This window comes from Microcebus murinus, chromosome 11, assembly GCF_040939455.1.
Source record: "Microcebus murinus isolate Inina chromosome 11, M.murinus_Inina_mat1.0, whole genome shotgun sequence".
Classification (NCBI taxonomy): domain Eukaryota; kingdom Metazoa; phylum Chordata; class Mammalia; order Primates; family Cheirogaleidae; genus Microcebus; species Microcebus murinus.
In genome coordinates this window covers 30,901,035-30,917,535 of record NC_134114.1, presented here as the reverse complement: position 1 = coordinate 30,917,535, position 16,501 = coordinate 30,901,035, and the positions used below count along the sequence as shown (strand labels likewise).

The window sequence follows — 16,501 nt, the reverse complement described above, 5'->3', positions numbered from 1 at the left end:
AGTATTTCATGTTTTTTTGATGCTTTAAGAAATATTTTTAAAATTTCATTTTTCAATTTTGATAACTATTACATAGAAATACCATTAATTTTTATATATTGACCTTGTAGCCTATAACCTTGACAAATTCATTTAATATTAGGTTGTAAATATGAAATGTCCGATTCTCTAAGGTATGCTGGAAAACTATATAGTAAAGGCAGTTTATATGGTAAAAGCTTGTTTCTTTCTCTTTGCTAATCACTTTTGAAAATAATGAGTTATTTTTCCTAGTGTTCTCCAAACATGACCAATGAGGTGTTTTGTTATATCTTTATAATAAAGTCATACACTGAGACATATTTGTTTTAATCCCTGCTCTTATTATTCTTATTGATGGTGTATACATTCTATTCCTTCCCTCTTTCCCTTTCCCTTTCCCTTTCTCTTTCTCTTGCCCCCTCCTTTCCTCTCCTCTCCTCTCGTCTCTTTTCTTTCATCTTAGACATTCTAGAGCCTTCTCTCCTGCCTTCTTGTGAAATTTTCTGCAAAGCTGTTGTCTTGAGCTCTCCTTCCTAAGTTGGTCTTGGAATTCTCTTTGCTTCTTCTTCGTATTAAATCCTGTTTCACCTTTTCTCAAGAAGGAGAAATACTTACCTGGGTGTTCAGGTTTTAGTGTGTCAAGTTGCTGCAGTTAAAAGTTCTTAGGATATAGGTATGTTTAGTGTTTTCTCTCTTCTTCCATGGTGGGAAATGGAGTGTATGGCCTGGAATAGTAATGAATGCATGAACAGTAGATATGTTGATAATAAGGACCAGAGGCCCAGCTATCTTTCTCTCTTCCTTTCTCCCAAGGTACTTCCAGTCTGGGGCTAAAGAACAAGCTGTGGCCCAGGGAAGCACCACATGAAGCAATAAGGTCAAATGTTCTCTTTTGTTCTAAGTCTGTTTTTTCTCTGGTTCTATTTCTCTGGAGGGCAATTAAACTCAGGCTTGGAGGTGATTGGAGGAGAGCATGAGGTGTGGGGAGTGGTGAAAGAAAGAAAACATCATGGCTTTGTTCTGAGACTAGTATAAGTAGTTTATGAAAGATGAATGCTTTATGTCATGCATATTTTTCTGCATTCACATATGAGGCCAGAAGGTATAGCTAATAGTACATATTACCGTGCTGGAATTTTTCCTTGGCCCTTTATGTTTGTGGCCCTAAGAGAAAGCTTGTAGAGAGGGCTGGCTGTGATTTGGGAAAGGACATGCATTCCATGGTCTTCTGGTCAAAGTATCATTTTAATAACACTACTGATCTCACTATCTTTTCTAACACACTTGACCTAGTTAATTAGATTGTCTTAAAGATTATAAGATGGTGTTCAAACAGGTAGAGTTTAATACTGGCCAATTAGACAATCAGAACTTTCCTGTGTAGAAAATTTGGAACTCTCTAAGTGGTCTGGAATAAGTGTCTCACAACAGGAAACAAAAAAATCTTTGCATTGCATAGCTATTAAGTCTTTCAAATAAATATGGAACAGATGACTGGAACAATGCTGAAATACTTTGTTCCTTTGCTGCTATTTTAAGATAAGCCAGACTCGACAATCAGACTCATTTGTCCCCCAAACTCATTTATCGAAGTCCTAACCTCCAATATGACTGGTGTCCTAATAAGGAGAGAGAAATACCAGGGATGTGCACACCTTAGAGAAAAGACCATGTGAGGACACCATCTGCAGGCCAAGGAGAAATGTCTCAAGAGAAACCAACACTGATGTCACCTTGGTCTTGGACCTCCAGCCTCCACAACTATGAGAAAATAAATTTCTGTTGTTTAAGCCACCCAGATGCTGTGGTATTTTGTTATAGCAGGCTTAGCCAACTAATATAAGCATATAACCCAATTAAATATGAAAAAAATTAGGATTTAAAAATTCAAAAATAGCAAATTTAAAAATTGGCATAAATGCATTCGCATTCATGCTAATTTTTGATAATAATTATTTGGATCCTTTATATGTAGCAAGCTAAGCATAATAGTGTCTTGCACCACCCATACAAACTGGAGACTTTGAGTAAATATCATTCCGCACTAAGTGGATCCAATACTTTGTACTACTTCTGCAACTTTTCTTTAAATTTAAAATTATTTCAAAGTTAATTTTTAAAAATTTCAATTTAAAAGGATACACAGGCCAGACGCAGTGGCTCACACCTGTAATCCTAGCACTCTGGGAGGCCGAGGCGGGCGGATTGTTCAAGGTCAGGAGTTTGAAACCAGCCTGAGCAAGAGCAAGACCCCGTCTCTACTATAAATAGAAAGAAATTAATTGGCCAACTAATATATATAGAAAAAATTAGCTGGGCATGGTGGCACATGCCCGTAGTCCCAGCTACTCAGGAGGCTGAGGCAGTAGGATTGCTTGAGCCCAGGAGTTTGAGATTGCTGTGAGCTAGGCTGATGCAACGGCACTCACACTAGCCTGGGCAACAAAGTGAGACTCTGTCTCAAAAAAAAAAGGATACAGATGATGACTTGAAACAAACAATAACCACACAAGTTTTCTTGAACTGAGGATATGGAACTCAGATTGAATGTATTTATTTATTATAATCTCCAAAATAATTTCAGTTGGTACAACTGCTTAAAACCAACCATATCAATATCAGGCTCAGAATTTAATTACAACCAAGCAATTCACACAAACACTTTGAGCAACAAAACATGCTTAATATTTCTTTGAGAAAGTTCCTTCAAATATGTGTACAGTATCACTGGGTGTTACACAAAACTGTTAGGAAGTGACCCTTAAGTGCCCAAATTCTGCACCCTTGACATACATGAAAGGCTAATTTAACCACCATTTGAGATCCTTCCACATCTCAAAATAAAGGTCTTTGTTGTGCAACTTGCCTTACTCTTAAATTTTAAAGAATATTCTATGTCATTCATTCATTAAGTGAAACTATGCACACTTTTGGATGGAAAACAAGCTGCTTAAACTTTTTATATTATACACTTAAATTATGGGTTATTTATGAAAGACTTTTTAAAAGATTATATTTTAAAAAGTACCAATTACTGGGGAAAAAAGTTGAAAATATTTACCAGCATGTTAGGCTCTCCTGAAATCACAGTTTTCTGGATAAATAAATGTACTATCACTAAAAAAATTTTCACTATGTATTTCATACATAGCTTGGAAAGAACTTTAATATTGTGGACTATAATTTTCACATCTTAAATAGTATTTTTTATTTATTCCTTTGATAATACTAAACTCTTTAAAAAATTTTAAATCTATTTCATAGATACTAGTCTTATTGTGAATTTTCAACACCTTGGACTGAACTTGTTTATGAAAAATATCTAACATCTGCAACTTCAGCTGGTTATACTGGGAGGAGAGGGGTTACCGTAATTTTATTATACCTTGTATTAACAATAAACCTTCTCATAGAGAAGAAAATACTTTAAATATCTTAGATCATATTTACAACAATAAAAATTCACATTTCATGCTTTAGTGAGACACTTAAATCATCCATAAGGTAGTCCTCATAGTTTATTGGAATCAGAGCCCTTCCAGTATCTGGGCCTCTGCTGTGTGCCAGATATAAAGCTCTTGATGTTATGAAAATAAGCAAACTTCTGCCATCCTCTTATCCAACAGCAAAACTGAGAGTAGATCTTCCCAGCCATCAAGTTGTGACCACAATCCTGTCATAGCAGGGTAGCAACCAATGTGCTTCAATCCTCAGGACCCATGTAAGTCAACTTGATTGTTGGAAAAGTGCTCAAAAGCCAGGATGTTCTCTAATGTGAGTTATGGAATGGAGATAGCCCTTCTGAGCACAGCTACATGCATCATTTATGTGTCTATTGCACAGGATTTTATAAGGTTCCAGAAACAGTGCTGTATTTCTTTCCTTAGCTACTATATACATTTTTCTGATAAGTTCAGTGTTTCACTGGGAAATGTGACTTGCAGGGAGCTCCCTTTCAGGGCAGGCCCAGCCTGGCTACTCCCATTAACTTCATCCACTAGTAAGACACTCTCAGAGTCCTGACCCTGTGAGGAGTCTGAGGTCTCCGATATTCGCAAAGTCCTCAGTGAGGTGGTGTCTGTTTGGGTCAGGCCCGTGCCAGGCACACCTGGAAGCAGATTCCTGCCTCCAAGGCCATTTTCACTGAGGTCTGGCAATGACAGGTCTGGCAGGAGGGTCTGAGATGTGCTGCTGATCTCCCTCAGCTCCCGGGAGAGGAAGGAGCGAGAGTGGCCAGACATGGCAGAAGATGTCCTTCGACTGTCTGAGCAGGGTGGTCCCGAACGGTCTCTGCGGGACCCGCCAATGCGGCAGAAGAGGCATTTGATCTTCTCTATTGCTTTACTGAGCACTGTCTTCCGCAGGAGGATGTATATCCAGGGGTCCAGGATGGGGTTCACAGAAGCAATTCGGATGGCCTGCAAATCTGGATTTTTACTGATTTCTCGCTCCAAACTTGGCTGATATAATTGGTTGATGAACACTCGCACCTGCATAAATGAGATCCCCAAATTTAGATTTTATCATTAATTGACTGGGAAAACATATAAATGCTATATCTACCTTAACAACATTAGGTAGCTGCCTCTTTTTTGGTAAATGAGTTTCCAGAAAAAAGCAGGCCGGCGCGGTGGTTCACGCCTGTAATCCTAGCACTCTGGGAGGCCGAGGCAAGCGGATTACTCCAGGTCAGGAGTTCAGAACTAGCCTGAGCAAGAGTGAGACCCCGTCTCTACTATAAATAGAAAGAAATTAATTGGCCAACTAATATATATAGAAAAAATCAGCTGGGCATGGTGGCGCATGCCTGTAGTCCCAGCTACTCGGGAGACTGAGGCAGGAGGATTGCTTGAGCCCAGGAGTTTGAGGTTGCTGTGAGCTAGGCTGACGCCGGGGCACTCACTCTAGCCTGGGTAACAAAGCAAGACCCTGTCTCATAAAAAGAAGAGAAAAGAAAGAAAAGAAAAGAAAACAGAAAAGAAAAGAAAAGAAAAGAAAAAAAAGAGCAGCCTATAAAATAAGCCAAATAAGCCTCAGAAAAACCAGTAATTGCAAAAATATAGTTACATGTTTTGAGTTTGTATAACTTTAAATATTTTTGGAACCATCTTATGAATATCTTCCCAAGATCAAAGATGGTGTACAAAAATGCAATGTGGATAGAGGTGACATGTTCATAAGGTTTCCTTGAGAAGCAGTTTATTAATTTCATTTCTGCAAGTGCTTTGAAGTTTTTACAATTATTTTTCTTTCTTTTCCTTTGAGACAGAATCTCTCTGTCTCTCTGGGGAGAGTGCAGTAGTGTCATCATAGCTAACTGTAACCTCAAACTCCTGGGCTCAAGCGATCCTCCTGCCTCAGCCTCCTAAATAGCTGGCACTACAGGTGCATGCCACCACTCCAGCTGATTTTTCTGGTTTTAGTAGAAACAAGATCTCGCTCTTTCTAAGGCTGGTTTCAAACTCCTGAGCTCAAGCAATCCTTCTGCCTTGGTCTCCCAGAGTGCTAGATTACAAGCATGAGCCACCATGCCCAGCAATTTTTGCAATTTGAATGATGTATCTTTCTTTTTTAAAAGCCATTGATTACTTTTATTCAGGCTACCATTTTATATAATTTAAATGAAATTCACTCTGTAAGTCAACTAATCATTAAATAATCACAGAAAAGCCAAGATTCCTTTATTTTAGAATCTAGAAAAAATATGCTGGAAACCTTTAAACCAATATTAGGATTTTCTATCATACACAATAGCCAGAGAATAGTTTTTATTTTCTTTATGACTCTGTTCCCCAGTTTTAATAATCATAATGAATGAGTGGGAGTTTGATGGATGAGTGAGCATTTGCTAAATTTAGAAGGAAGGGTATAACATTTCGAACAGAGGTAGCTCCATGTGCAAAGTCATGGAAGAATGAAACGCTATGTCAATATCCAAGAACTTCAAATGATTCAGCAATGACAGCATGAATTTGTGCCAACTTGAAGACTATTATTTCATACTTTAGAGGAAAATATGCTTGTTAAATGCACACTCATCTGTAATTCATATAGGGGTTTAAGATAATTGCCATCTTTCTTTAGTAATTATTTAGTAATTATTACTTGCCTTTAGTAATTGTTTTATGTTTGGGAGAAGTAAGAGGTTGAGTCTCTCAGACAAGGAAGATGCTCAAAAACCATAAAAAGGAGTAAGCAAGAACTCAGAAAAGCATAGCTGGAGCCATTTAACTGGGGAAAATATCTCTAACTTTAACAGGAGTTGAGGCCATCACTACCATACAGTGTTACCATGCAGTGTAACAATGAATGATTCGTGGTGTATGAATCACTAAGAAAGCCTAGGGATAGTTGAGGATGATAAGTGGCAATTCACAATGGAAAATTTGGTGATTTGTTGACCAATTATATGCATTCTTTTGGCACTCATAAGATGTGGCCATATTTAGGTATGGATATTTTTGAGAGAAACAATTTGGATAAAAGAAAAAAGTTTAAAATATTTAAAGAAACAAGTTTCATTAATCTGCAAATTTCAGCTTATATGAAACTTATTCCCAGATGATGCTGGATCAATGAGATATAACTGTGTTTCTATTTCTTCCTTAATTTAGATCTTAATTAGCTATAGGTCCATGATCTTCTATCAAAAGATTTTTGTTGTTTTCATTTGTTACTGTTTTGTTGTTATTCACTCATTTTGGAACTTATTTGGTTGCTAAGCCTGACATAAACTTATTTTAGGAAGCAAAACCTGAACTACTATGATGCTATTTATAGTTTTGTTTATTCCACTTAGAGTGAGTATTCCTGTGTTTTGCTCCAGGAGTACTGTCCCAGTTCTGATGGGGATATTACATATTTTACAGTATATTAGTGATTATTTCTCTAAAAGCCAAGAAATTCTGAATTCTGAAACACATCTGGCCCTAAATGTTTTGAATAGGGATAATGGACCTGGAAATCTCATAGAATAAAATGGTCAAATGGCTCTAATTCAGATGAAATGAATATCTTGATCTCTGGGAGACAGCTAAATAATGAACTAGAATAAACAGCAATATATGATGTCTTAAAATACTTTTAGAAACTATGCTTAGATAAATGATAATTTCAAGACAAAGCAATGATTTTTAAAAAAATCTTTACAAAAACTAGTAAAATAAAGCATCTTATTAAATAATTTCTTCCTTTCATCAGCTTTATTGTCCTCAGCTATGCCTTGAACTGGGCAATTCCCTCGAGTCTGTGAAGATGAAGTGTTTGTTACTGAGACCCAGAGGTTTTGGGAACTTATCAAGGTCCCTGTTGGTGGCCAAGTATGGCCTGGGCCCAGGTTCCAAGTGACCTCCATGTAGCTTTTTATGTTTTACTAGGCTAGATTTCTGTTTAAGAATTATTTCCTGACAAGTGAATTATTGGTAAAAAGCGTGAGGTCTATATTTACTCACATCAGAAACTATGTTTCTAAAGGTAGAAGAAACGATGCATTTAAATCTGTTAGTATCAAGTCCTGTGTGCCTTCTGTGGAAATGACCTATGGCACTGTGAACTTGAGACTTCAAGCCTCTAGGTGGCAGTGTTGCTCCACTTGGGAGTTTTTGGTACTAAAATACCTAAGAAGCATTTTTTTTTGCCCAACCTATTTTTTTTAATTTTAAAAATTATTATGTGTACATAATAGTTATATATCTTTATAGGGTACATGAGCTATTTTGATATACGCATACAATGTGAATGAGTGAAATCATGGTAATTGGGGTATGTACCCATCACCTCAGGCATTTAACATTTATTTGTGTTAAGAACATTCCAATTCTATTTTTTTAGTTATTTCAAAGTATACCCTAATTTATTGTTGATTATAGTCACTTTGTTGTGCTATCAAATATTGTTCATTCTCTCTAACTATCTAACTATAGTTTTGCATCCATTAACGATCCCCACTTTATTCCCCCCTCCCTGCTACCCTACCTGGCCTCTGGTAATCATCATTCTATTCTCTGTCTCCATGAGATGGAGTGTTTCAATTGTTTTTAATAGTTAGCTCCCACAAATCTTGCATGTTCTCACTCATATGTGGGACTTAAGAAGCATTTTGTACAGCTATCTTCCAAGATTCTTAGAACAGAATCTTCATTAAGTCTGAACTTTGCATTTCTGAGATTTTTAACATTGAAATATTTTGATGCAGGCTGCTTCTCACCCCACTACCTCGAAGGAAACATGGTTATTACTGAAAGGAAGAAAATTTTTGAACAGTTAAAATGAAATAAAATTTGTAGCTATTTCTAAAGGACCATATTGGGGATTAGCATTTTATTTTTAAATTTCTGTGGCTTTTTTGAAAAATCAGAGTGCTGTAAAAAATTAATAATGGGGTTTCATAATCCAAGGTGATAAGAAGCAGGGAAAGAATCATCTCTGCACCTCATTTCATTCACAGCAGCAATTAATTTTGATTACTACAGAAAGAAATGAAAGGAAGCTGTATTAAAAGTACACTCCATTTTAGAGTCCCATGTAGGAAAAGTTTACAACTAGTATAAGCTACTGAACTTGGTCATTTAATGTCTGTTCAATAAAAGGGATAGCAAAATCATAAAAAGCAAAATTCCAAATTCTAATATATTCTTAAAAGTTGGCCAAATTATCTGAAAAGAATCAGTACTAGTTTTACCTTTCATCATGTTCCCAATAAAGATTGACTTCAAGTAGAGAAAAGAAAAAGACAAAAACAAAAACTACATTCGTTTCATAACTTTTGTTGCTGTTGTTTCTGAGACGGGCCTCACTCTTGTCACCCAGGCTAGAGTGCAGTGGTGTCGTCACAGATTACTTCACCCTCAAGCTTCTGGGCTCAAGTGATCCTCCTGCCTCAGCCTCCTGGTTAGCTAGGACTACAGGTATCCACCACCACACCCAGCTACATTTTTTCTATTTTCTATAGAGATGAGGTCTCACTATGTTGCTCAGCCTGGTCTCAAACTCTGGGTCTCAAGAGATCCTCCCCCGCTCCCCAAGTGGTGGGATCATAGGTGTGAGCCACCATGCCCAGCCTCTCATTTTGTAATGTTTGAAGACATATAGCAATGTCTGCTTCACTTTAAAGGCTCATTGATTTGTTCTCTCCAAAGGGGGAAAACCCAGATTAAAGTCATGTTGGGAGGTGAAAGCACTTTTCTGGAATTCTTGTCTAACAGGCCCTATATGTTACACAAATGAACAAGTTCAGGCAGTTTTCAGTGTTGGGAGAGTGTACTGCTGATAAAAACAGAACCTCTGAGTCAGGAGGAAAAAAAATCTTCAGAACTTCACTGAATATAAATAATGTATCTTCTTTATTCCAATTTTAAAAGTTAGTCTTTCTCTTAGTAGCTGCTGATTTGCGCAAGTGGTTTATTATTACGATTGGCATATGTTACAGTATTCTAAATTTTTTGAGGATGAATAGAGATTGGGGTTCAAGGACTCTGGAACAGAACTTGGAGAAAACGCAATAACTTCAAAAGAAGGTATGGTGACAAGAAAGCTATAAGGAGGCTGTATGTTGTAGAGGTAAATACCCAAGCTTTGGAGTAAAACAAACCTCTGGTCAAATTCCAGCTCCGGTCCTTATAATTTATGTACAAATTATTAAAGTGCTTAGTACAGTGCCTGGTATATAATATATAAATGTTGGCTCTCATTACTTTCTGTAACCCATTTGTGGAAACTTGGCCACTGTAGAATACATCAATAATTTGAAAACTGTAGCTTAAAGCTAGCTTTGGGATATGGTATCAAAAACATGTACTTTTCACTTAAGAATAACCTGTTTGCAGGGAATGTTGAAATGTTGATTAGATAGGTTTAGTAACAACTGTCAAAATAGTGATGCTTTCCAATAAATGCCACGATCTGTAATTGGATTAGTGTGTGTGTGCTACTTGTTCTGTTCCAAGCACATAAAAGGAATTATCTGTATGTGCTCAGTTATCTCACTGCCTTGTGAAGAGTCCAAAATTGACACAGCTGTTACTAGAAGTTCTTAACACTGTTTTTTTTTTTTTTTTTTTTTTTTTTAGTAAAGTAGAAAGAGTTCTTGATTGGGTGGTGCTGTAAGAGAGTTTGGTTCTCATTCCTTCTGGGTCACCAACTGACTGTTTACTGTAGGCAAGTTACTTAATCTCTATAGGCCAATCTCTACATTGAAAATTTATTTCTGAAATCTTGTTGTTTTTTAAAAAAACCTCTCATTTTTAATATTTTAATAGGAAACTAAAGAATCACTTTAGCTCTGAGGGGAAAAAAATCTTGTTCATAGATATTCAATAAAATCAAAGCTTGACAGGTCAACAAAGCATGGAGAAAGGAACATTAGGCTAGGACTCACCTATAGCTGCCCGAGAAGTTGCAGAATGATCTATATTCTTTATCTGTAGCTGGGGAAACTGGGATGTAGTTACAGTGAAAATAATGGTCTGCCCTGCTGTATTCGTGGAGTTTTTCAAGATTCAATTAAGATGCCGGATGTGGAAATATCTTACTTTTATGTGTTACTCAACAGTCTTCAAGGTACTACTACTGTGTCTACAATTTCATGTTATGACTAAAAATTGCTTCTAGGAATTGCTATATTTTCTAAGTTAGCCAAATTTGTTTGAAAAAAATAGTCAAATCCTTTAGATTGTGCTGTAATCACACCCAAATATATGGCATTACTCTTGTACCTATAGATGTAATTTTTATTCATCCAACAACCCATCAGTTGTTTTATAACTCCACCTCCACTTTGCCCACAATCAACAAAAGTACATCTATTTATACAGTTTTCATCTGTTCTTATAAACTTCTGCCCATCAAATGCTGGTGAAGGATTTAGAGAGACAACTAGTTTACAGTGAGCAACCAAATAAACACTCACAGGAAGCTATTTTCCTAAGGACCTAAGTTTTACCCAACCAAGGCAGAAGATGAATTAAATTGGCCATGCTACCCCTAGCAAAGATGAATACTTACTTCAGAGTAAGAAGAAATAAAGAAAATTAAAAAAAAAACCAAGCATAAATACAGCCTTGGCTTGCCTTATGCATGGGGGAAAATGCCTTTCTAAATCCTATAGTGTAAGTATTTAGGCCAGAGACAGATTTGATTGTAATCATTATCTAAACATCTATTAGTAACAGCAAAATTAGGCACCAGAAATTTATCTAGCTGCAGCATTTAACTCCAGGACCTTAGGAGGCTGTCTTGCTTAAATATTTCTAAAACATTCAATCCCTTTTATTTATCTTAAGTATAGACTCTTTCATTTCTTCAGCTTATCCTATGTTTTTAAAAAAATATGAGACTAGTTATAAATAGAAGAATGGACAAAATGAAAACAATTGCCTATCCACTAAATCTTGTCATGCGATGTTCCTGTAGATTGTACTCAAACCTTCTCTGTGCATTGATTATGACCCCCTTCAAAAAATTTTGCAAGTTAAGCACAGTTCCTTATATAAACAACTAATTTCCCAAGATTTCTCCAATCTCCATTCCAAACTTAGCTGCATTTCTGAGACATACGTATTTTGGATAACAAGTTAAATTTTACCTTTTATACCAAACTCAGTATCAACCATTCTCTAAGAGCCACTGTAGCTTTTTCTTCCCGGGTGTCCAAAAAACAAAAACTTGGCTGCTTTTCACTGGCTGCTTGTTTTCCTTATATATTGTGTCAAGCTCTCAGAAATTCCAAGCAAACTATATTTGCTCTATGAGCCTTTCCAAAGCATTTAAAATTATTTCAACGGTTTGATTTTCCTCAAATGGGATTACAAATCAACTTGATTTGATAAAGTTAAAATTAGATGCTTCATTAGTTTCTTTGGATCCGAAGATAGGCCCAACTGCTTTAAATGTCAGAGAGCTCAGAAGCTTTAATCTTAAATTACAATATCAATATGAGAAACATGAATAAAGAAAGTTGTAAAAGTAAGCCAAGAAAGACTACATTTGTGAGTAAGTTTCCCTTTTGATTCTTTCAGTAATTGCTGAATTGTGAGTGGGTGGGTAATATAATGACCCTGTTACTTATCACTAATTTACAATTAAACAGATTCTGAAATTAGGCTTTAGTAGCCAAAACTAAAGGCTAAAAACTGAATCCACTGCTACTAGTATGATTCTTTATTTCCCACAAAGGTATGTAAGTGTTTGATTAATGTGACTACTGCTTAACTGAGCTAAGTTTCAATTTTCAGGCTGAGATTACCTAATACCTATTACACGTTACTGACTTTATATAGGGTGGAAAGTATATCTTGTTAGTTAAAATGTGGTTAATTTGCAAACCATAAATACTGCTTCTATAATTCCTTGCCTCTAGGTCCTTGGATAATTTCAAAGGCTTTGTGATAAATGGTCCCGAACCCTAGGGCCAGGTCTACCACTTTAGCTCACAAGATGAATTAAGCCTTGTATCTCTCTCTAGATGCTGGAAGAAAACACTTCATCTGTGGCTGTGCAGGAATCCATAGCCTCACATCTCACCTCCAACCAAAACATGTTTATAAAGTATGTGCATGTTGCTAGCCTTCTATCTCTAATTCTTCTGTTCCTTAAAGTGGATGTTCTGTAAATAATAACCATTCACTTTGTCATTTACTGTTCTATAAAACATAAGGCAGAGACCAAGGACTGGGGCCCAAGCAGAAGCAGCATTGCTTCTTCCAAAATCTTACTTTATTCCGAGTTGCCGTTACAGACAGTAAAATATATTTATGTGGCTCAAGTGTGACTTAACTCCCTAAATTATGTTGGGTCCTGGAATGGCTTAAAGGTCCTTCTAGTCAATTATATTTACTTCTGTTTATAAAGATTGGCAAGAAGCTACTGTATGATGGCTCTCAGCCACTACTGAGTTCCTTCCATTTACAGTCACTTTTATCAGAGATATAATATTTTTTACATCAGCTACCCCTGGACAGTATTAATAAGGGAAAGGAAGGAAAAATAGCCCATTACATTTATTTTTCTCTTGCTCCCAATAAGCACATGAAGGAGGAGTCATCTCTTTTTGAGTTGGTAGTTTAGAATTTATAGGAATAAAGTGTTTTGAGAGATGAAAGACTTCAGAACTAGTTGCTTTCAAGAGAAACTCCAAATGAAGTATGTTCTTTTGCCTTTCTGCTTCTGGTGCATTCCATGTTAACCACAGGCAAAGTAGAGAACAAGGTAGTTTGAGCCCTTCTGTTAATAATATTTTAAAAGTTAATCCAAAGGCAATTTTAAAGATGCTATCTTTAAAATGAAGTGTACCAAAACTCAAACCCACATTGTACAAAGGCCAGAATAGAAGCATTCTAGGAGGGGGACATGATGTAATGTTACATGAGTAAGGTTTGGTGTCAGATGGCCTGAGGTCCGTCACAAGCTGTAGCGCTTTGGCTGGACATTAACAGACAAGTATCGCTAAATTTCAGTTTCTCTATCACAGCACTATACCTCTCATGGCTGTTGAGAATTCAAATTCAATGCCCCATGTACATCAATCCATAATTAGCACCGCCCTCCAAAAAAAAAAAAATCTTGCTTTTCTGGCCTCTAGACAGAATGAAGTAACGTGAGTCTGGCCCATGTGCTGTGCAGGAATTGTAAGTTGTGTGCATTAAGACGTTCTCCCAGGGCAAGCAATGGTAAAGAGCAGGAAACCTACCCTGACAGAATGTTTCTGCTGGATTATTTTAAGCAAGCCATTCACTCACTCACTCCATGTAGTGAGGGACTACATGGAGTGAGTCCCTAGTCGACTAGACTAAAAAGCACCTGATATTTCTTCTAGCGCTGAAATTCTACATAATCTATGGGGGGAACCCCCAAAATCCTGCATAAATCAAAGCACCAAAACTCCCACTCCCCTAAGGAATGGTTTACAACACAAAAGTCACCATCCCTGGCGTTTCAGGCTCTGCAGTCAGTTCACAGTATGGAGGACGGGGCTAAGTCACACTACTTCGGGTTCCCTCCACGTCTTACAGACAGAGGGGCGGGGTGTTCCTGGAAGGCTCGGGGCCACTGTCAGGCAGCAAGAGGTAAGGGCTGTCCCGCGAGAGAAAGGAACCAGGCTTTCGGGGAAGGAAACTTGAGGAAGTAGGGGGAAAGCACCTGCTGAATCTCATCAGGGTCGGGCCTGCTGTGAGAAGCCACATGTGGGAATCCCAGCCCCGACCTGGAGAACACATGTTCATTGCCCAAGAATCAGAGGGAAAGAGGGAAGCGGGAGGCGGAGGGGGAAGGTGGACGCCGGGGAAGTGCGAGTGGGGCCCCAGCCTGGGTCACTCACCACGAGCGGGATGGAGCAGATGAGCACCACGAGGGAAGTGGCGATGAGTAAGATGACCATCTGGATCTCCGCGCCCGCGATGCGGCGGAAACTCCGGCGGCGGCGAAAGTCGCTGAGGCGTGGCAGGACCGGGGAGGCGGCGGGGTTGCCCCGGCAGGCGACCGAGGCCACGGCGGCGGCGGCCGAGTGGTGCTGCTCGGTGCCCAGCGAGGTGCGGCGCATGAACTGTCGGTGCATGCGGAGCAGCGCGCCGCACACGAGCACGTTGCAGAGCACGGTGGCGAGAATGAGGAAGGAGCTGAAGCCTGCATACATGTAGGAGAAGGCGGCGTGCGCTGTCACGTTGGTGGTCCAGTCGATGAAGCACCAGGTGTCCGGGTACTGTAGGCGGGAGCTCCCGAGGCCCATGTTAGGCAGCGCACAGAAGAGCACATTGGACGCGTAGACGGCAAAGAGCGTGAGGCCGGCCAACCGCTTGTCCACGTAGTGGCTGTAGAAGTAGGCGTGGTTGATGGCCAGGTAGCGCTCGATACTCATCGCACAGATGATGCTGAGGCCGGACAGGCCGAAGAAGAGCAGGATGAAGGTGCTGTACTCGCACAGCGCCTGGCCCCCGGGCCACTGGCCCTTCATGTACGTAGCGATGGTCACCGGGCTCACCAGCAACGTGCCCAACAGGTCGGTGACAGCCAGCCCGCATACCAGTGTGTAGAAGGTGGTCTCCTTCTGCTCCTTGCGCGACTTGCACAGTACCACGATGGCCACCAGGTTGCCCACCACCCCGAAGATGAACATCACTGCCGGGATGGTCACCGGGCTGTTCAGCCGGTTGGGGATTAAGGAGGCGGACGCATTGACCTCGGGAGTGGACATGATAGTGGCTGGCGGTGCGCGGCCTTGGTGTAGCAGGCTGGGTCTGGGGTGGTAGAAGAGAGACAAAGGCGCCGTGAGCGGAAATTACCACTTGCGAGGTGTTAGTCCCACACCCAAGAAACGATATGCTGCTGATGAGACCAGGGGAGCAACTTGACTCTGCTTTCCGCGCTGTAGCCTTCTACCAGCTACGGCTACTGCAATCTCTAGGTTCCCCACACGTCCTGCCAGCAGCGCCACTCTGCTGACATTAATATTTAAAAGCTGATACTGCCGTTCCCTACCCCGCCCCACTCAATTCACTGCCAAGATGAACAAGCCCCATCTCAAGGGAAAAGTAGCTCAAAAGTGTTATTCCCGACAGATTCTGAGTCAATAAAATTCTCACTGAAAACGAAGTTATGGAAGACAATTTGGAAAGCGCACTCTCCCTTCCTTGGCTCCGGTAGAGGAGCGCCCGACCTCCGCGCTCTCTACCTGATGACCCCAACCCCATCTTACCTGTAGCGGCCGCGGTGGTGGCAGCTCCGTGAGACCCCAGGGTCAGGCCTCAGGTGTCCTGGGCCAGCCTCTAACTTGCCTTCACCCTTGTCCCGCTCAGTCTGGAACTTGCCAAGTCTTTGGCTTCCCCGCGTCAGGCCTCAGCGACTGCCAATCTTTCAGAACGGAGGTCCGAGTGGCCAGCTTTCAAAAATTTGGAAAACAGAGGCAGCGGGATCCGGCAGTGAAGACAGGTTTTGGATTTCCTTGTTTGTTTTTCTTTCCTTCCTTCAAAGGCAATTCCCAGCTTTAACGAGCCCGCAGGTCTCGTCCGCGGGAGGACAGTGTCCAGGTGTGCGGCCGCGCGCGCAGGTGGCACGGAGCCTGGGTCCCCGGCTCCCGCCGCCGTCCTCCCCAGCCGCGGGCAGCGCGGGCGGCTACCGGAGTTGGTGGCTGCCGCGGAGGCTGCTCCTGGCGCCCTGGGGGCGGTTCGGGGTCCACTCGGCCTGGGGTTCTGACTTGGGGTTGTTCATCTTCTTCTCCGGCTGCCGGGTTTCGAGCTTCTCTCCCGCCCTTCCAGCCTCTGTACAAACTTTTCTCCTCCTTCAAGTTTCCCTGGCGGAGGCGGAGTCCTCCAGCTCGCGGCCCGGACGCCCATTGGCCGGCCTAGGGGGGCGGAGCGTGCGGGAACCGCGGTGAGGGCGGCTCCCCCAGTTTTCCCGCCCTCAGAGGTGCGCTGGGGGAATCGCCTGCGGAGACCCTGGGAACGGGGTGCCTTCGTGAGCACCGTCTTAGCCGCCCCTGAACTCGGCATCC

At 40.6% G+C, this 16,501-nt stretch overlaps 1 protein-coding gene across 1 annotated transcript; it reads right to left on the bottom strand.

Moving 5' to 3' along the window:
* Positions 1-2,545: 2,545 nt before the first annotated feature.
* On the bottom strand, positions 2,546-16,278 carry PTGER4 (prostaglandin E receptor 4). The gene is made up of 3 exons (XM_012777787.3): positions 15,707-16,278; positions 14,333-15,248; positions 2,546-4,511 (listed from the first exon to the last, which is right to left on the bottom strand). The coding sequence occupies exons 2-3, from the start codon at positions 15,203-15,205 to the stop codon at positions 3,912-3,914; spliced, it is 1,473 nt and encodes a 490-aa protein (XP_012633241.1). The 5' UTR covers positions 15,206-15,248; positions 15,707-16,278; the 3' UTR covers positions 2,546-3,911.
* Positions 16,279-16,501: the final 223 nt, after the last annotated feature.

Coding starts and splice junctions, on each gene's coding strand:
- PTGER4 (XM_012777787.3), bottom strand. CDS start 15,205: ATGTCCACTCCCGAGGTCAATGCGTCCGCCTCCTTAATCCCCAACCGG. Junction 4,512..14,332: donor TCTGCTCCATCCCGCTCGTG/GTGAGTGACCCA, acceptor TCATTTATGCAG/GTGCGAGTGTTCATCAACCA.